Below are 22,067 nucleotides of genomic sequence, written 5' to 3'. Positions count from 1 at the left end.
ATTACAATAGGATATTGTTATTTATTTATATACCTCTATGGAAAACATGTTTTGTCATGTGTCATGTGTGGCTTGTCCACAAGATGTGACATGCCCTTGTGATTGTACAGTTTACTGTTGTGACTCTTCTTAACCTTCAGAGTATAAATTGTCTGATGCTCTGAATAAAGCTGGTTATTGTGTGAGACTTTAGTCCTCCTCATTTATCAGCTCCATTCTCCCAGGTCCCACCACCTCTAGAGTGGAGACAGTCTCCACTTCCTCATTCTCATTTGCTCTTCAAAACAAAAATCAAATAATATCGTCACCTGTGTGGACTGTAAAGACTTCTCATTGCATATTGGAATAAAATTTAACTTCCTTCTGTGATAATTAATTTCCACTGTCAAATTGAGTGGATTAAGAAACATCCAGGGGATTAGTGAGATGCACCTTTGAGTATTGGGTGGGGCAGAGAGGATTGATTAACCAAGGATATGACATGCCCTGCGTATGTGTGGCAGCACCGCACAGGCTGGGGTTTGAGACTAAAGAAAAAAGAAAGAAGGAGGAAGCCAGCTGAACATCAGCATTCATTTCTCTGTTTCCTGGCTGCTGACACAATTCATCCAGTTGCCTCAGGCTCCCACCGTTGTCCCTTCTGCTCTGTGAGGGACTGTACTCCTTGAACTGTGAGACAAAAAAAGAAGAAGTAGAAGAAGAAGAATGAGGAGGAGAGGAGAGGAGAGAAGGAGAGAAGAAGAGAAGGAGAGAAGGGAGAGGAAGAGGAGAGGAGAGAAGGAGAGGAGAGAAGAAGAGAAGGAGAGAAGGAAGAAGGAGAGAAGGGAGAGAAAGAGAAGAGGAGAGAAGGAGGAGGAGGAGGAGGAAGAGGAGGAGGAGGAAGAGGAGGAGGAGGAGAAAAGAAAAAGAAAAACTCACTGGGTGGTGGTGGCGGCAGCGGCGGCGGCGGCGGCGCACGCCTTTAATCCCAGCACTCGGGAGGCAGAGCCAGGCAGATCTCTGTGAGTTCGAGGCCAGCCTGGTCTACAAAGTGAGTTCCAGGAAAGGTGCAAAACTACACAAAGAAACCCTGTCTTGAAAAACCAAAAAAAAAGAAAGAAAGGAAAAAAACTCCCTTTCTTAAGTTGCTTTACCAAGCTTTATTTGTCCTTATTTTTGTTTTTTTGTATGTGTGTATAAGGAAGATGGACAGACAGACAGATAGTAAATATGTTTATGCGTGTCAATGTATGAATGTTAGAAGATAACTGTCGTGGATATCGTTCTGTATAAATAAAACACTGATTGGCCAGTGGCCAAGCAGGATGTATAGGTGGGACAAGGAGAGAGGAGAATTCTGGGAAGTGGAAGGCGGAGGAAGGAGACACTGCCAGCTGCCGACATAACAAGCAGCATGTGAAGATGTTGGTAAGCCATGAGCCATGTGGCAAGGTATAGATTTATTTTTATTTTTATTTTGATAGCCAAATTTTGTGAGTCCCAGGGCTGTATCCTATACTGCATATCTCTCTCGCTCTCACTGTGAGAGCGAGAGACATAGATGATAGATAGACTGATGATTGATAGATAGATAGATAGATAGATAGATAGATAGATAGATAGATAGGTAGATAGATGATAGATAGATAGATAGATAGATAGATGATAGATAGATAGATAGATAATAGATAGATGACTCATTCTATCTGTACCGAAGTTGTCCTGTTGCTTCAGCATGGAAATTGCAATTAACATATCAAAAAGGAGGGAAGAATTCTGACTTTTTCCATGCCATGTGGAATTCCTGTTTATGCACTGAAGACTTCAGTGTTTGTGCAATGATTTCATCACAAGTGAGGTTGAATGCAGGGACATCCCACATCTTGTTTATGATGTCTCAGGCTGTGGTTGCTACCCTCCTAACCTCACTATTTCTCCTACTCTCTGCTCAGGCATGCCACTGTCTCTTCCTGTGATCTGTTACTCATCTGCTCCTGGTATCTTTGTTCTCACACTACGCTCTTTCTACACCTCCTATCTACAACATCAATCATGTGCTCTCTGCAGACATATGCAGACAGGTGTGGGACAGCGATGTGCCCATCATGTGTGAGAAAAGGAAGAGCAATTAGCATCTGTACATCTCATTACCTGGCCACCAATCTTCTCGCTGAATGAACTCAACACATTTTCTGTTGTTCTTCCTCCCATTTCTACAAGTTCTGATCCAATAACTGCTGTATTAGTCTTCCAAAACGTAGCCAAAGTTTTCAAAAAGACATCACATAGAACAAAGAAGTAGATTCAAAACCATTTATCAAACAAAACATTTGATTAGATGTTTATAGAGAATTATACAGTTTTCAAGCTTACAAAATCTTTTTATTGTTAGCAGATATGTTTCTCTCTCTGCCTAAGATGTACTATTACAAAATTAGCTAACAATAGAAAATAAAGGGAAAAAAACTCTCCAGTGAATTAATGTAGTTATTCTTTGTCCAGACACTTGCCTGAGCAGAACTTTGTCTAATAATGAGGAAGTAAATAGCTTCTTGAAACATGATTGAGAATAGTCTGCCTACGCCCTTAAGATTTAAATCTAACAAGTAATGGGTAGTAATAAAAAAATTATCACATAAATATTACTTGCTACATCATTCCTACTAATCATTTTCTTCAATTTATTCAATTTATTCAGAACTATCTCAGCAAACAAATGTGTAAATTATCTGCATATTCTGAGTATATCCAGGTCACCACCTAAAAGCAATGATATAACTCGGGGAATAGACCATGAATTTGAAAGATAATAAGAGGGTAAATTGAAGGGGTTGGAGGAAAGAAGGGGAAGGGGGTAATGATATGATTATATTTGTGTGTGTGTGTGTGTGTGTGTGTGTGTGTGTGTGTGTGTGTGTGTATATATATATGAAGAAAATATTCCCACAGGCTTTCCTAAAGCCAATCTAATGGGAATTTTTTTTCTAAGTTGAGGTTTTCTCTTCCCAGATGTGTGATGATATTTTGTTCCCCAAAATATTGTGCACCCTAATAAACTTATCTGTGGTCAGAGAACAGAACAGCCATAATATTAAACATAGAGGTTAGGCTGTGGTAGCACATGCCTTTAATCCTAGCATTCCAGAGGCAGAGATCCATCTGTATCTCTGTGAGTTCAAGGCCACACTGGAAACAGCCAGGCATGGTGACATGCCTTTAATCCCAGGAAGTGATGGCAGAAAGCAAAAAGGTATTTAAGGTGTGAGGACCAGAAACCAGAGCTGGTTAAGCTTTTAGGCTTTTGAGCAGCAGTTCAGCTGAGACCCATTCAGATGAGGACACAGAGGCTTCCAGTCTGAGGAAACAAGATCAGCTGAGGAATTGGCGAGGTGAGGGAGCTGTGGTTTGTTCTGCTTCTCTGATCTTCCAGCATTCACCCCAATACCTGGCTCCAGGCTTGTTTTTATTAATAAGACCTTCTAACAATTAATGCTACATAGATGAGTCTAGTTGTGTCAAGTTGACAAAAAATAAATAAAATAAGATGAAACAGCACATACATCACGTTCATTTAATCAAACAACAGTAGGAGATTTCCCACTAGAGTCTATGACCTTCTGAGCCTTGGGGTTTTGACCAGATTTACAATATCAAGCATGAATTCCCTCCCTCTGGCACTCAACATTGGACTTCAAATCCAATAAAGAAACAGTTCATTATCCCCATAAAATCATACCACTATTATACCATTGGGCACATCTTGCCTCGCAAGCCAGTGTATATCTTCCAGAGTTCACAGATGGAAAAGATTATTGATTTTTTTCTTCTCCAGAAGCCTGCATAGCACAATCTAGCACTATGATAGCTATCTAGTAGGGAGAGAGCTCCAGTTCAGTTCCAATTTGATTCCTCAAAACCCTGCCACCTAAGTATAAGAAGCCATCAGCAACAGGGTCTTACCGTCTAAGATGGTAACCAAGAGCAATGGTAATAGGTTGTGTTGTTTCGGGGGCCTCTGAGGACTCCCTGACCAAAAAATAATGTGTAGGGAGATAAAACACACCTGGCACTGAGATTGACTTCTAAGATTAACATTATCTACCCATGAAGACTACCTCTGTCCAAACTCTTTTTTATTATATTTTTAATCAGTCTACAGTGTGGTGGGTTTCCATACTGTTTTTCTCATATATCCTTGGTTTTCATTAACCTTCCCCTCACCTTCTCCTCTCCTCCCTCCTGCCTACCCCATTCCTGTTTGAAACTTTTTACTCCTAGCCTTCTCCAGCGCTACCTTCATGTCTCATATCCCTATACTATCCCCCCTCCCTTAAGGCTTTTGTCTCTAAAGTACACTTCTATTAGCTTTAATGTTGCCATGCTGTCATTAGTCATAGGCTTCCATAGGAATCACCAAACTAACTGCTTTTATCCAAGTGTGCCAAGCTGACACATTTTTCTTTGTCAATGAGACAAAAAATACTAATCATACAGCATACATCTACTACAATATACTGACTGAGAACTGAAAACATGTAAATTAGCATTCAGAAGAAACTTTTTCATTTCATGCTCCATCAGAATACTATCTTTCCACAGCTAAAGGTCATTCATCAGTCCAGTTTTGTTATAAAGATTTGTTTCTCACTGGTGACAGTTACTTTTTTTCACTTCTACACTATGCGTTTCTGTTTCTATATGGTTCAGAATGGACTGCTGGCATATTTTGTCTTCCACGGCTATTGGGTAGTGATTCTCCAGTCCTTGCCTTCCTCGAAGTAAATTCATCATCCTGATGAATTCATCTGATCTTCCTGCATCTTCCCTGGCTTTCTTACACCCACAGCTCCTGCTTTCCTGGCCTGGTGTCCAGACAAGCACTGCCTAGCTGTTCCTACAGCTGTTCCACCATCAATATGCCCCAGTGGGTGGTCCCATAACCACATGCATTTAGATAGCACTAAATGGACACTGGAGAGGGGAATAGAAAGTGAGTATGATCAAAATACATCATATACATGTGTCAATTTTCAAAGAATAAATAAAAGTATTAGAAAATAAGGAAGTCCATGACTCTTGTCTATATGCACTTCCTGAAGAATATATGGCAGAATGCTTCCTAATTAGTAACTTCCTAAGCTGTGGTTACTAATGCCTCTTGGATTTTATACTTTATTCCAAACTTCAATAGTCTATTACTATGACAAAAAATGCCTGCAACTGTGTAACATATAAAGAAAACAGTTGTATTTAGCTCATAATCTTGAAGATTTAAAACTATGGTGTTGCCATATGCTCAGCCCTGGCAAGGACTTTGTGGGTTGAGTCACGTGGCAAGATTGCATCACAGTAGGAGGGCAGGTGAGAGAAATATCTCACATGATGAGGCAGGACACCTGAGTGAGAAGGAACCAGTCTTAATCTTCCATAGCTCCCTCTCTTGAGGGATACTAGCATCTCCATAGGTCAGCCTTAAACCTTGCAATAGCAACATCCACAGAGCCCTAGTAACCTTGAATCAAGCTTCATCACTCAGAACTTCCATACCTCTCCAATATCACCATACTGAGGACCAAGCTGCCATCACATGAACCTGGGAAGACATTCAAACCACAGCATACACTCAGGTGTTCTTGTCCTGGCCATGTGACATTTGAATATTGAAATAGAGAAAAAGACCACATCACTTTCCCCAAATGATGTCCACACACAAGCTTGCTGCATCTCAGCCACCAGTGAACCCAGTCCTTGAGGAGCCACAGATAAGCTGTCATTTCCAGGGTGGAAAAGAGTCACGAATCCATAAGAAAACTTAAACCACCAGATCCTGACCCTTCAAAACCGCATGATGAAATGCTAAGTTAGAAATTTCCATTTCCCATACACGGGGCAACACTTAAAATAGGGGACAATCCTACTACCAGGAAGTTTGCTAATGAAGTTGTACTTGAGTGCTTAATTAAAACTCCAAATTATCACATAAATCCAACACTAAGGGCTAAATCTCTGTCTGTATTGATGCTACAACTTCCTGAGTAATGTAAGTCATAAGCCCACTCTCTCTAGCTCCAACCAGTAATTCATGCTTCCTTTCCCTGGGAGACAGGTGAAACCTGGGCACTCCTGCACCCAGCTCCCTGGGTTTCATCACAAATAATATCTTTACTCTCCTCCCGTGCATGTCTTAGCTTCGTCTTCACCGGATAGCTGGCTCATCCTTTCCATATAGCAGCCATTTGTACACTGTCTCTCCTTTCTGACAGTATCATACAAGTATATAATGAATCTTAATCATTCTTCCTCCCCATGACCCTTTCTTCTCTCCTTCCTCTAACATACATCATCCTAGCAAATATCCCTCTTCCTCCTCCTCCTCTCATGGCTTCTTTCTGTGGGTGACCCACTGGGTTTATTTGGAATTCTTTGCGTGAGCAGGGGCAGGAGGTTATTTACTGAAGCAAAGCCAACTTATACGCAGCTACATCACTATCTGCAGTTAGTAGGTAAATAACACCCCTACTACCAGTACCCGTCAACTGCCATTCCTCTCTCAGGGAGGCACAGGGCCTTGTGTTTTATGCAGGTAATCAAAAGCTGTTCAAGAGTGCAATGGCTGTGTCATGCAAAAAGATGTCTTTTTGCTGCACATTCCTCTGGCTGCTACCTCCTCCTCTTCCTCCTCTTCCTCCTCCTCCTTTTAAGAAGGTCTCGTGTATCCTGGGTTGGCCTCCAACTTTCTATGTACTAAAGATGGACTCGAACTTCTGATCTTCCTCTCCCTGTGTCCTTAGTTCTGGGATTACCAATGTGCACCATCACATCTGGTTTATTCAGTGCTTCTGATGAAAACCGGAGCCTCATGTATGTATGCTAAGCAAGATTTCTACCAATCATCAGTCCCTAGAAAACTGTTATGAGCACAAATTATACCATAGTATTTTCTCACTACTAACACTGAGCTGGCCCAAACAAAAACAAAACAAAACAAAGAAAAAAACCCTACTAGATAATAGTAGGTAAGCACAAGTCATCTGCTGTCTTACTTTCTTGCTTATCATGATTCTTTTCCTTGGCAGGCCCTCATCACCTATATGCCCTTCACTGAAACCATTAGATAGGTGACTTTCTCCTCATTCCTTTCAAATAGCCACTGGTTTTATTTGTTTTTGTTCTGGTTTTTTGTTTTTTGTTTTGTTTTTTTTTGTCCTCCACAATCTTACCAAAAAAATACTTTATGGTTCTGCAGGTAACTTTCTGTCTTGACTAAGGACTTTTTCTTGGACCCACTGTCTCTTTTTCCTGTCTCATCTCCCACACTAATGACTGTGAGTTTAAAAGGCTATCACTATAGCATTGCACTGTCAACAATGATAGACGGAAAATCCATCCTGAGAAGCAGAAGGGCTTTGCTGCCACAGCAGCTGTGGGTTAAACAGAAAGAAAAACTCACAGAAAGCTGTTGACTTTTCCACCTGAGCAACAAAGAGAGCATCTCCACACTCAGTCATACTTTGTCTGATTCATAACTGGCTTGTAACAATACTTCGGGGACTATGGGGATGGCTCCGTTGGTTAAAACCAGCCACACAAACAGGTGGGCCTGAGTTTGCATCCCCAGCACCCACTAAAAGCCAGGCACAGACACCTGCACATGCCTGAAATGTGAGATCTGTGGGAAGATGCAGAGATGGGTAGATCCCTAGAGTGTATTTATCCAGCCAGCCTACCCAGATTGGTGAACTCCAGATTCAGTAAGAGTAAGACCCTGTCTCAAAAAATGAGCCATCTAGGAAGACACTGACATCAACCTCTCTATCTGTCTCCCCCACTTCTCTCTTTCTCTCTCCTGCCTCTTCTCTCTCTCTCTCTCTCTCTCTCTCTCTCTCACACACACACACACACACACACACACTCACATACACATATATACACACACACACACACACAGGCTCATGCACATATACACACAAACACTTACATACTCTACACACATGCACAAAATACTTGAGATTTCCAACAGTGAATATGGAAGTGTTTTTATAGGACCACTAGCATATGGATACTAAAAACTTACTAATTACACTTTTCACTGTCTTTTCCATCCCTTTAAGGATTTCTGGATAGGAGACTTTACCTTGAGGTATAATATTTAAGGGTTGTTTTTTGTTGTTCTTCTTCTATTTATGTGTGTCTACCATATGTGTACAGGTGTACATAGAGGATAGAATAGGGCACTGGACCCCCTGGAGCTGGAATTATAGGATGTCATGAACCTCCCAACATGGGTGCTGAGGCCTGAACTCTGCAGGAACAGCAAGCACGCTTAACCACTAAGCTATCTCTCCAGCAACATAAAATGAATTTTAAAGATAAAAATCAAACTGTTCATGTTCACTATTATATAATTTCTAGGAACCATGTGATCGGTAATCTCCAGTACCTGATGAATGCATGTTGTAAGAAGAAAGTAGCAAGACTCATTCCCATGCATTGCCCTTGAAAGCTCATCCATTACTTCAAAGTCAGGGCAGATATGCTGTTTCTTGAATGAGGGCCCAGTATGAAAAGGCGTAGATGACTGGATGTAGATCAAGGCAAACCCTAGCAGTGATGACACATCTCCAGGTTGTTTGGCTTCATTTTTCTTCTGCCTGTCACAGTTCCCAGCCTTCCTGTCAGAACACATCCTGTCTTTCTTATTGAAACTATTATTCATAGTCAAAGTATCTGCAAGGAAAAACATAAACAACAGGGAAGGCTCGTAGTTCACATTCATTCTTCTTGAAGACAGCTAAGTCAGTTCCTCCTCTCTTCATCTCCCCAACATGCATATGCCAACCTGCCTTAGAGAAATTTACCCACCTTGCCCTAGGGAAAATAAATATATCTTAATCTTGAATAGAATATCAAGGAGCAAAAAAAAAGTATGATTTCAATGTGTTATAGAGTAACAACATCCTTTATTTCTGCTTCATATATCATGTCAACCTTGGAAAAGCAACACTCACAGAAACTAGACCTGCTCCATGGAGGCAAGTCCAAGTTCAGACACTTTGGCAAAGTCTGGAGCATGCTTAGTCTTAGGTTCTCATTCCCAATCTTAGGAAGAACCCATATGGCAAAGCCACTGAAGAACTTGCATCTGCCGTGTGGGAATGTGGTAGATATTTATGAGCAGACCCCAAGTTCAAACAAATCCTGCTTTCAGTTCAAAACTCCATGTGTTGATGAGAATAAAGGGAAACAGTTAGAGTGAGTGAGAATACCACATTAAATCTCTCCCTTCTTCAAACTGTGTGAGTGAGACATAGATCAAGAATAGATGTTTGGAGTAGGTTATAGGGCAACATTTTTTTTTTCTTTTTAAAAGCAAACTTTAATTGACATCTTCATTGTACATAGTGATGGGTTTCATGAAGACATTTCCTTTTTTTGTTTTATTTTGAGGGCAATCTGGCTGCGACATCTGTCACCCCATTGATTGTCAGGGTTGATTCAGCTGATCCGGCTGGCTAGGCAGGTGTCCCCTTCCTCTCTGACTGCTCCATGTGCATCCCTCCCAAAGCCCAGTCAAAGAGGATGACCTTCCCCAAATAGAGGAAGATTGGTCTTTGGTCAAGGGCATAGAAGTAGCTGTACTCCCCTGTTAGAACCTCCAAACAATCTCTCAACGATAACATTGTTCATAGCCTTGATTCCACAGCATTTACTGTTTTACCAAATGCCACAAGGGTAAGGGTACCTGCTTACTTCCTTCTTCCTCAGCCAACAGTATCCAGTGCCTAGTCCATTGCCCTGCCTTCCATCTCAACTATGTGGTCTAAAATGTCCTCCAATCCAGCTATGATAATGGTCCTGCTGTCCAACTCAACTATGTACCCTAGTTATGTAGGAAAAACACACGGAAATCTCCCACAAAAGATCAGTTGAGATGAAGACAGCCTGTTTCTGTTGAACTATCAGGTTATCATTAGTTCAAGATCATCCAAAACTGAAAATCTAGAATGCTTCTCTAGACTGTAATCATCAGTAAAAACCAATGTCCCTGGGCTTGCCTGGAAAGACAGTTTACGGATCGCTGATGGTACTTATATATCATCTCGTTCAACACTTGGAAGATTATAAGGGTTAAAGATGGTCCCATGATTAAAATGAGATTGTCAGTATCGATATAAATGGGATCTGGTGATAGGTGTGCTGCTGGTCCCGTGGTGGGGGTTTAGGTGCCCATCTGTGAAGTACTCTTCTTCATCACTAAGTACTCCACTTGTGGATTGACCCTTTGGGACAGTTTCTCTTCTTCCAGAAGAGAAGCTTCTTGGAAAGTGTGGCATAAGGTGAAGACAAAAGAGTGAAGTTTACCCCAGGATTCTAACTCAGAGGCAAGTCTAGAAATATCCACACATCAATGGAGCTTCCAAGTCAGCATTTCTGTCCCTCAAATCTACTATAGCCACATACAGCTGGTTTTCTGTCTCTACCACAGCTGAACTCTCTCAGAGCATGAGACACTGGTGGGAATAATTCACGGAAATCAGCTCTGAAGGCAAAACTCATAGACTAGTTCCTAATGGCTGAATAAAAGTAGGAAGGTATTGCTTCTCTTACACCAACATTACTAACCTCCCTACTAGCACTGGAGAAGGTCCGGTCACTATATGGAAGACATTCTTCACATGTCACATGGTATGTGACAGCCATGGAACAAAGGGAAAAAGAATACTGCATGTCTCTGGCCTGCAGTGGATCCCCAGAAACTTTGTTCACCTATAATTACCAAGACTCTGTGGTCAGCTTATATTTTTAACTTCTGCTCTTTAATAATAAACATCTGGCTCCCAGCAGCACTTTATGTATGAACTCATACTTGAGTGCATTTTGTCTTCCATTGGTTGTCTCTGCATAAGACTCTCATCAAAATGCCTGCCAAAATTAAGTGCATTCAAAAAGTACTATAACTTACCCAGAGCTCGGAATGAGTCAATTTTATGCATGGGTTACTTTGCCTGCTGCTGTGACCAAACACCTGATGAGAAGCAACTTACTAGAGGAGGTTTTTATCTGAGGTTCTGGTTTGCAGAGATACTCTCAATCATGGTGCGAAGGCCACTTGGTAGGAATGGCTTGCAGCTGTGCAAGCAGGAGCCTGACAAGATGTGCTCACATCTCCAGAGATCAGGAAGCAGAGAGAGAGAACAAGGAGAGGAATCAGGCTATAAACCCACCACCACCCACCCCACCCACCACCATCCCACGACCCACCCCCACCCACCATCACCCTGATAACCCACTTCCTCCAGCACTTGGCTCCACCTCCTAAAGTTTCCACACCCAAAGACAGTAGAAAACATCAAGGAAACAGTGTTTTCCAGACAAAAGTCCCACCACTAGCTGAGGAAATAATGGTATTTATAGCTGTTATGATAGGGGAAATCAGTTTTCTTTCATGATGTGACCCCCCCCCTCCCCCGTGAGCTGACTACACACCAGGAGAGAACCAGTTCCTCAGATTAGCTTGACAACACAAACTGGACACAGTGGGGAAAGAAGAAAAGGAGTCATCTCAAAGTTGGGTGAGAGAAGAAGGTAGAGAGAGTGGTAATTGGAGGAGCTGGGGGAGTCAGGTAAATATATTCAAAATACATTGGAAGAAATTCTCAAAATTTTTAATTTAAAATGTTGCCCAAAAGAGTACATTTCCATACCCTGCCAAAATAGCACCACCACAGAAGACCAAGTGTTCCAACACACGAGCCTGGGGAAAGAGGGCATCGTACATTTAAACCACAACATGGAGAAATCTACTTCTAAACCTTAAGCTCAACTTTTAAAAAAAATTTTCCCATGCTACTAGATCCTCAGTTTTTTATACACCAACTGCCAGACTATGTGGTGATATTTTGTGTGTGCTGAAATGTGGTGATATTTTATTTGTGCTTTAATAAATAAAGCTTGCCTGCAGATCAGAGGAAAAAGCCAGCCACAACACAGAAGTCATGCAATGTTAGCACACACCTTTAATCCTATCACTCACTTGGCAGGCAGGATCTCTGTGTGTTCAAGGCCATACTGGAAACAGAGCTAGGTGTGGTGGCACACTCCTTAAATTCCAACACTAGTTAACCATGGAGGTCTGGAGGTCTGTACAGATAGACAGGAAGTGACAGAGCTGGCCAGGAAGAGGAAGTGATGTAGCCGAATGGAGAGAGTAAATCAGATGGCAGAACAGCAAGGTATATAGGCGTGGGTAGACAGGAAGTCGCTCTCTTTGGTAGCTGCAGAGTTGGTGAGGTAATGTTGGCTGGTGGCTTTCCCTATTTCCCTGATCTCTCTAAGGCTTTCACCTCTATATATGGCTCCATGTTTTTTATTTAATAAGACCATTTAGAAATTCATCTACAAAACTACCTAAAATTTTTAAAAAGGAAAACAATAGCATGTCTGCTTAACCTTGTGCAGAAAGAAAACCCTAAGTCCAAAAAAAGACTGAACATGCAAGTCAAAACAACTAAAATTCTTGTGATGGTTACCATGGTAATCACAACATGGCTGCAGAGGAGGCAAAAAATGTCAAGAGGCTGAGACCCCTGAAGGTCCTGTTTCTCTGTTCCCAAGGACGTCTGTTATCTAAATGTGGACAAACAGGATAAGACAGGACATGGAAACCAGACAGTTGCAGCCAGGAAGAGTCAAGATAAGGCCAACAAAATATTTCCAGATATCTCAAGCAACAGCCTGGCAGCAGCTGCTGCTTAACAGAGGCTTCAGGGTCCTGCCCTAGTGACCACCAAGAATTTTACAGTTGATTAGAAGCATTTGGCCAGGAGAATCTTTTATTCCTCGAAATCTAACCCGAAGCAGCATCCAAGGTACACTGAACACTTTCATAGTAGATGTTTAATTTTACTGATGCTAGCCTTATAGACATTTAATACATGCCTATAACTGAATTATGTTTACATAAAACAAGATACTTTTGTTCTCAGCATTGTCTGTCAATGATGCAAAGAGGTAAGGAAAAAACATATCTGACCTGGGAGCCATGGGACCCTAGTTTCTCCTCAAGCCAGAGCCTCCTCTAGTTAGCTATATCACAGGCAAATCATAAATTCTTCACTTCTACTAATCTAAATGTATGTCAGATTTGAAGATCTTCCATCACTTGATACATTGATTGAGCTCATGAAATACCTTGTTGAGAGGATATTTGATCACACTGTGAATCCTGAATTTGCCTTTGGTTTAATTAAATAAAATTAACCTTGGGTCATGAGGCTGCATCAACAACTAGTTGACAGAAAGTAATCATAGAGCCTCAGAGGGCATCTAGGAGAGCTAGAGAGACACCAGAAGTACTAGGGTGGGGTTTGGAGTGGTGCAAGTTTCTGTGTACACCAGCAAGGAGAGAGAGTTAGCTAGTTGCTACTCAGCCTCTCTGAGCTCACAGGTTTTCACCCCAGCCTTTGAATCTCGAGTCTTATTTATAATTATAACAATACAGATTTAGTTGAAGCTACTTTTAGTGGCAACAACAGGGCTGGTGCCTGCAGGAGCAGAGTTTTCACCAGGCTGTGTGGCCTGAGCTGCCAGGCCACTGCTAGAGAAGCAGGCCAGTAACTGCAGAGTTGCAATTGCTGGCTGAGATAGCAGTAGATTAAGGTACAGCCACTGTGCCGAATTTAAAACAACATTACCTAGCACTGTTTAAGATATAATAGGAACACACAGAAATACATTTTAAAATGTTATGGCTTTCCACAATGTCAAAATTGTATTAGTTTGTATTCTTGCTTGCATGAAAACACGATATCCTTCAAGGTTTCTGTGGGTTCTGATTCATTAGTGTCCCATGTTGTGACACCCTGCAGTAGTTAGGTTAAGATCTGAGGAGTATAACAATAGTAATGAAAGAACATGGCATTACAGAGGATGAGACCTAGGCCAAAGGGAGGCAAGGCACAGCAGACTTGAGGTGTGACAGTCCCAGAGATGAAAGCTACAAATGACAGGAGCTCAGCAGCTGAGAGGATAATGATTACTGTGGCCGAAGATTTCTGGAATGTCTTCCCCATAATACAATCTAATCAGGACCCAAAATGGTATGGGTGGAGAGATGAAAAGAAAGTTCTACACAGATAAACAGAATTTAGAAAAGAAGTAAATTTAGCATGTTTAGGGCAGAACTGACCAAATTCACCAATAAATAAAAAGCTTTCTATTAGAGAAAACAAACATTTGCTTAAAAATCTTCCAAATGTTTACATTTGTGAACATGTACCTTGAGCATGTACCTCGTGTTAGAGTGTTGGTTGGTTTTTGTCAACTTGTCGTAAGCCTAGACATGTCTGAGAAAGAGACTCTTAATAAAGAAAATGCCTCCATAAGATTGGCCTGTAGGCAAGTCTGTGGGGTTTTCTTGATTAATGATTGATGGAGGCGGGCCCAGCTCATCTGCAGCAGTGCCATCCTTAGGCAGGTGGTTCTGGATAGTATAAGAAACCAGGCAGAGCAAACCATTGAGGAGCAAGTAAGCAGCATTCCTCCATGGCCTCTGCTTCCACGTTCCTGCCCTGACTTCCTTCATTAATGGATTGTGACCTGAGAGTTGTAAGATGAAATAGACCCTTTCCTACCCAAGCTGCTTTTTGGTCATAGTGTTTTATCACAACAGGCAAAACCCCTGCCTCCCAGGCCACACATGCTGGTTAGAAAAAAATAAATAACATACAAGTAAAATGTAGAATATACCAAATGAGAAATTATGGCTACATAGAAAAATATAATTTAAAAAGGCGATACATTGGTCAGGAGGGCTCTTAGCACTAATTAAGGGACTAGGGGTGTAGGAGAAAACACAGGCATAACCTGGTGGCCAGCATGCTCCTGAAGTCCGAACACTGAATTCTGAAGTAGTCTGAATAGTTGGTAGCTGGCCCGCAGAGTCTGCCTTCTCCATGTCTCCTTTCAGGTGCTTCTTCCACATAGAAACCCTAGTGGTATGAGTGCCCACTATCCAATCTGAAGTAATGCACTAACCAATCACAGTTGATAGTTGTGATTGCTCACATGCAGTAAAGACACCTGGAACCATCTCTGGAGTGGTTTATTTCTGTGCCCTTTACCAACCCACAGGCATTTTGGTCTTGCCAGGGTACACTCTGGTAACAACGGTATAGGGGAAATAACTAGTTAGTGCTTGGTTCAAGACCATGCAGGTCTTCAGCTCTGTCTCCATTGTCTAACTCAAATCCAGCTTGCTGTTGCATAAGCACATTTCTATTCTCCGCCTTCCTGCTTCACTCATGATCAGGAAAATAGAGGTCAAGTATTTACCTGAAAATTTACACCAAGCTTATTTCCCCAGGTCTTTGAATTCAATCCCAACTTTGATGGAGCAATGATGCAGCTTCACACAAAGCCAAGAAACCCACCTTGGGAATGACTAACTTTATGGCATGTTCTGGGTCTTCCCAGAGCTGTTCTGAGTGTGGAAAACCTGGGACCTCAGTTTTCTTTCAGGCGCTGGAAATCAACACATGGTTTCCTAGTAAGATGGATTTGCTACAGCGAATCATCTGGGAAGAGGGGGACAAGAAGCTCTTCCATAAGGAAAAGAGGCTTGCAGGGTGCAGATGAAAACACACAGGAAGAGAAAACAAAGTAAAGAACTAGTCAAAGACTATTTGATAGGGCCAACAGTGAACATACAGTAGGAGGAAAAGACAAATTGCCTACTATTCAAATTTTACAAATATAAATCTGGGAGCAAATTGCAGAGGTTTTAAAGGAAGATACGTTCAAGTCTGGGCATCATAGTTCCTGGGTGATTTCATAACAATGAAGGCATCTAAGGAGGCAGCTACGAGCAGAGCATTAGAGGGTAGAGCATGGGAGGGTGGCTAGAACGTTGGGTCTGGAGAAATGAAGATGAGGATGATCCACAGAGAGGAGAGAGCTGAGTTCTTAAAATGAGCCCATTGAGACCCCAGGGGAGAGATTAAAGAACTGTCACTGCAGGGTACCAGAGTGCGTAGACTCCAGCTTTAGGAGATGCAAGGTAGAGGGGGAAGCAGAAGGAGGTTGAGAAGTGCGGTGTACAAGGCATTGATTCCCACAGAAGGGTCAGCCAAGAGTTAAACAAACACTTCTAAACTCAGCAAAGTCACTGGGTGTCTTTAATGAGACCGTAATGGAGCCCTGTGTCTATCTTATTCCTCTGTACACTCATTTGCATCCCTGGGGATCCAGGCAGCCTGGCTGGGGTGGGGGAGTCAGGTCACTATAATCACCCTCTACTGTGGAGCTATGGGATGGCAAATCATTTAAGACAAAGCAAATACCAGTACTTTGTAAAGCCACTCTTTGACACCTGCTAGGTTCAGGCCCCTTAAGGAGCTGTCACCAGCAAAGCCTAGATGCCAGCTGAGAATTTGTGCTGCGGACTGCTGTGCAAATGTACTTTCCTCACTCAGAGCTGCAGTGGTGAACAGTGATTGCTGCTTGAAAACCTCTCTGTGTGGGTTATCATGCTGAGGACCCAGACAGCCTCTCTGCAGGTGAGGATGTTTTGGGGACTTGAATGGGGGAGAGGGTTGGCCGGTGGTTAGTCAAGTTTTATTTTGTTTTTTATTTATTTATTTATACCATACAGAGAGAGTATGGTAGTTTGGATGAGAATTGTTCCCCCTAGGCTTGGGTGTTTGGACACTTGACTGCAGAGATATACACAGCTTTGGGATTGACATTGACAGTGTTTGACAATGACAGACACTTGTGTAGGAAAGCTAGGCTCAGATGGGCCATGCACTCTAATGGAGATGCACCAGCACCCTGGAAATTCAGTGTCTTTATTAAATAGCGCTGAGTGAGGAGGCTGGCTTATTATATCCAGCTGAATGAGGACAGTTAGATAATCTTAGTTGGGGGGTCTCTGTAGGGGAGCAATCTCAGGCTACAGTCATGGGGAAGAAAAGGCTGTGGTTGATACTTTCTACACACATTGTCAACATCAGTATTTGGACCAGTGGAACATGAGTCTGAGGCACTGGCATCCTTCACAAAGCCATGCTCATCATGTCAATAATACACATTCACTTAGGACTTAAGAAACAAAGAAATAGAAGTCTCTGTGTCTTGTTCTGCCTCCCCCTGCATCTTCTTTATACTTCCCACTTCCCTTCCTTAGTGCAGTAGTTACTTAGCTCATTGCCATGACCAAATCCTGACAAAAAATTTAAGGAAAGAAAGGTGTGTTACAGCTCACAACTTGAGGATAAAGTTTACTGTAACAGGAGGTCATGGCATCAGGAACATGAGGCAACCAGTCTTATTGCATCCATAGTCAGAAAGCAGAGACGAGAGCTGATGCTCAACTTACTTTCTCCTTTTAATCCAGTCCAGGACCAGTCCATGAAAGAATGCTACCCACGTTGGGATAGGACTTCCCACCTCAACTAACCTTCCCAGCTTAATTAATCTAGAGATATTCCCGTATATACACATTAAGGTTTGTTCTCATGTTAATTCAAGTTGGTGCTCAAGATTAACCATCACACTGACTGAGGTGTTTTTTTTTTAAAAGATCCTTCATCCTTTCCAATGTGATGCTCCCCCAACTTCTGAAGCTTGTATGATCCTGTTTGACCTTCCACCGATGACACTGGTCAGATTTCTGTAAGCCTTTGGTTGATTTCTAAATACTGTTCCTAGCTGACACCTTCCTATGATGAAATTGAAACTTAGCATTACTGATGACATGCATCTGACTCTTTACAACTATGTATAGTCAAAAGCTCCTGACACAGTCTTCTCTTCATGAGGCTTGGTCTCTGTAAAAACAGTGCTGGGACTCAAAAGAAACACTAGCTCTTCGGAGAATCAGTCATTCTTCCAACACTGAAAACAAGCGGGGTACCACATCTAGAAAACTCACTCTTGAAAAGAGGTCTACATGGGAATGTGTGCTGTCAAAGGAAGACTGAGTCACCATCAGACCATCATCTGAGTCACTAGACGCACTACACCTAAAGTGTCCAAAACCCCACAGTGTTATGTACAATAAATCCTCTTTCTCCTTATCAGAACCATGTATATAATTCTGGATTTTTGTGGGTTTGTTTGTTTGTTTGTTTGTTTGTTTTAGCTTGAGTACCCTCTAAGTTTTCTCAACCTGAGGCCATGTAGCTGTACTTTCGACTCTAGTTTACAGTTACTTCTGGCTACCAGTGCACTCAAGTTATGTCTTAAAATGTCCATTAGTGTCTTCTCTGGGAAAAACCATCTTGAACACAGATTCAAGCATCCCATTACCTGCCAGTTTATCAAGAACATTTTAAAACTTAGCTGAGGACTTGTCTTAAATCAAGTGAACTAAGCATACACTTTCACATTTCAGATCCAGAATGAGGATGCTACCTGCTCATTCTACTTCTGCCTTCTCATGAACAGAGAGATCCAGACAAAAGCCACAGCTCTATGACTGTGCTGTGGTTGCTTAGGCTCAGTAACCTGCAGAAAATCAGGTTGTTAGACAACCACAAAGTTTAGCTTTTGTTCATTAAAAGTGCTGTAAAGAACAGTTTCTGTGACAAGAGTTTTAACAAAAAAAAATAGTTTTAATTTCTTAATTTAATTTACTATAAAATCAACATTTAATTGACAAAATCCAAGTAGAAAAGACCACAGGTCATTCCCTTAACAAGATGTGGTGTTCAAATTAACCATGAAATGGAAAATTCTGTACATGCCTTAGAAGAATATTTACTGATGGCAGAAAGGCTAAGAGGCACACAGCCAATCCCAGCAAGAACAGTGGTCCGAACAGACGGCCAACAATCCAGAGACTGACGTTATCCTATCTCTCTTTCACCTTCTTTATCAATTCTAGTCAAGTCCCTAGCTTCCTAATGGTCTTTAGATTTTCAGCTACCAATTAATGACGGCAGCTTCGCCCTACCCATCCTCACATTGAAATCCTAACTAGTCCCCCTGCCTCCAGCTTTCCCCATTTCACACCACTCCAATTTTCTACGTATCTTTCTGAGTGCAAGTCACCATCAAAGCCTCCTTGGAAAGGCCTTCACAGGACCCATGTGATCCTCAGCGTGTTGTATGGTTCTTCAGTTACTTTGACTTGGCTCTGGCTACTTCCAACATACATGTTTTCAGCCCAGCTCACATGTGTATTATATACCCTACAAAGATTGTCCTCTCTTCTTTATCAATTAGAGTCTTCTAGAAACCCATGTTTAAGGCAAAATTAAAAGGTCTTATTCTAATAGTAATAGTATAATCAGAGTGTAAAAGGATAAGTATCTGTCACAGTCCCCCAAATGTGTCCACCTTGTTGAACGAAGTGAAGCAGAGTCATAAGGAACATTTTAAGGACAGATGTTTGGGATATTCAGATGCACTAGGACATAGCACATCTCTCTTCTTGACTATTTCCCTCGCTATACTAGAAACTGTATACCTTTCATCATGGGCATAATATAATGGGCTTGTAGTGTGGGAAACTATTAATAACTACATTTGTGGTTACACAAATGTGACTTCCTGTTTATGAACTCAAGATGTTCATCTGACTTGGAGGAATTTAGATCATTACAGCACTGTAAGACTAATATAGGAAGCTATAAGCAAAATATATGGTACCTCTTCTTCTAGGCTACATTTATATTTAAATACATCTGTTCAGCTGTTTAAGTATATCCACTAGAATTATAGATAATAATTTTCTACCTGGATACACCTCTTAACTTATCTGAAGCAATAAATAAAATGGAAACTACAAGTGTATGTCTTATAGTCCTTCTGAATAATTTTGGTGATGGGTCAGGAAGAAGAACCACTGCCCTGAGGTTACAGAGTAATCATGTTGTGTGATCTGGAGTTCCCGTAAATCTCTGTAAGCAAATTCTGCAAGATTTTGATGACAGAGGTTGAAGCATTTATCTAATCTAATTATTCTTTATCAATAAAAACTCAGGAGTCAGACATTGGGGTAAGAACCGAAATGATCAGAGAAGCGATGAAGTGACCAGAGACCTCTTCTCTCTCTCCTTCCTCAATCCAAAAGAGGTGAGAATCTTTCTAAGCCCCTCCCTACTACTTCCTGTGTCTGTCTATATGCCCTGGGTCCTCCAAAACATCTATAGCTAATTCTGGTCAGCTTTTAGCTAGCTCCACCCTTTGATTCAAAGTAAACTTGATTGTCAGTCTCAGGATGTCAGAGTGCCATCAAAATATCCCATGACATGAAGTCTTCTTCCAAAATTATAAACAACCCCCAACTCTTCTACTCTCACCAAGAAGCAGTACACAGAATGTTTTCACATATTTCCAACCTCTGAAGAACCTGGAGGCAGAAACAATGGGTCAGGATAGAGAAAGGAAAAGGGGGGGAGGCATACTCTTTGGAAGAAAGAGAGAAGATGGCAGCAATACATCCAAATATATCACAATTAATTTGAAAGTACTAAATTTGCCTATGAAGATGCTCAGATTAAGGGAAAAAAACACAAATCTAGTTCTATGCTCTCTTTAGGACATAAAGAAAATTACAAAAAGAAATAGAGATACAAAAAAAGACACAGTATTCAAATGCTAAGCCATGAAAGTAAATGAAGCAAGGGATTACAGGCTAATTCCTCACAGTTTTTAATATTCCTTTATATTTATTATATTATTTATATTATATAATGGAATTTTATATATACTAGTTTTAAATACATTATGAGCTGGGATATAGCTCAGTGGTAGAGCCCTTGCTTAGCATATTCAAGGTTCTGGGTTCAATCCCTAGCATTTCACAAAACAGTAAATAAACTAAATAAAATTTATCAGTCTAAAGCCATAGGCATTATTAAATGTAATGAACTGGTAAATCAGGGAAGACTTTTACACACTTTCTTACAATGCAGAAATAAAATTTCAGCTCAGAAAATCCATTTGTATGCTATTTCTTTATGCTATGTGCCCCATGTGATTGCTGAGGGAGGGAGTGTCTCTATTTTTCGGCGTTATGGGAGCTGGTAAGTTGCTCATGTCCCATTGGATGGCCCAACCCCCATGCACATAGGGGTAGCTCTTACTGAACTCACGGGTTATTAATAACACAGAGAGAGAGAGAGAGAGAGAGAGAGAGAGAGAGAGAGAGAGAGAGAGAGAGAGAGAGAGAGAGAACATAAAGTTTGGGAACTGGTTTTAGATGAGGGTGCCTGGAGGAGTTAGAGTGATGGATGGTGGATAGGTACAACCAGAATGTATTGTATAAGTGTGGGAAGTTTTTGAAGAATAAATTTAAAATATTATTTTAACAAAAAAACTATGTTTTAACTGGTGAGATGCCTCAGTAACCTAAGTTTAATTCCTGGGGCCCACATGATGGGAAGAGAGAACTACCTCCCGTCTTCCGGCATTCACATACTATAGCACACACGTGGATGCAGACACAAACAAAAAGGTAAGTCAATACAGGGGATTTCAAATTTTTTAAAAGGAAACTTAAAAAACTTCTTCAACTCAGAATGAGATTCTGCTCACAGTGCTGAGAGAGTAGAGGCTTCCCTCAGAAGCCCTTTCTGAAGTCCTTCTCCAACCACAGCCACCCAGTCACGCAGCTAATCCTGGCTATATCCTAATTAGGACGCTGCCGTGTGACTGTGGAATGAGACCTCATAAATCTTATGGCTAATCACATGAGTTTAATGGCCCCAATAAGCCTTCCAGAACATCACATGGCACCACTCTCTTTTTATAACTTCTTAATTTAGCTTTCAGTTTTACCTCCTCTCGTTTTATTTTTAATTTCCCTTCTTGACCAAGGTTGTTATTAATTCTTCTCCCCATAGTCAGGAAATACATGCAGTATCAACTCTTCCTTTTTTAATTTTTAACCCCTCCCACCTACTCCACTTCATGTTCTTTCTCTTAAAAGAAAGAACCAAAAACAAACTAAATTTAGAAAAGAGCACAAAAAAAGACCATGCCTTTCTTGGAGTGTGGGCTTGATATACCTAGTATGGCTTCCTTGATGGAAACTTGGTTTTCCCTCTCCAGCAACTATCAATTGCAAATAGCTCCTTGGT

General features: G+C 41.3%; 1 protein-coding gene across 1 annotated transcript in view; it reads right to left on the bottom strand.

Annotated features, from left to right (window-relative positions):
* Positions 1-189: 189 nt before the first annotated feature.
* The window catches only part of LOC131922893 (uncharacterized), a 37,343-nt gene continuing 15,465 nt past the window's right edge, over positions 190-22,067 (bottom strand). Inside the window, exons 3-6 of the mRNA XM_059277729.1 lie at positions 8,420-8,706; positions 2,131-2,226; positions 617-669; positions 190-277 (exon numbers count right to left, since the gene is read on the bottom strand). Of these exons, the coding sequence (XP_059133712.1) occupies positions 190-277; positions 617-669; positions 2,131-2,226; positions 8,420-8,695 (513 nt within the window). The 5' untranslated portion in view covers positions 8,696-8,706. The remainder of the gene's footprint in view (positions 278-616; positions 670-2,130; positions 2,227-8,419; positions 8,707-22,067) is intronic.

This window comes from Peromyscus eremicus, chromosome 12, assembly GCF_949786415.1.
Source record: "Peromyscus eremicus chromosome 12, PerEre_H2_v1, whole genome shotgun sequence".
NCBI lineage: Eukaryota > Metazoa > Chordata > Mammalia > Rodentia > Cricetidae > Peromyscus > Peromyscus eremicus.
This window is presented reverse-complemented; position numbering and strand designations above follow the sequence as displayed.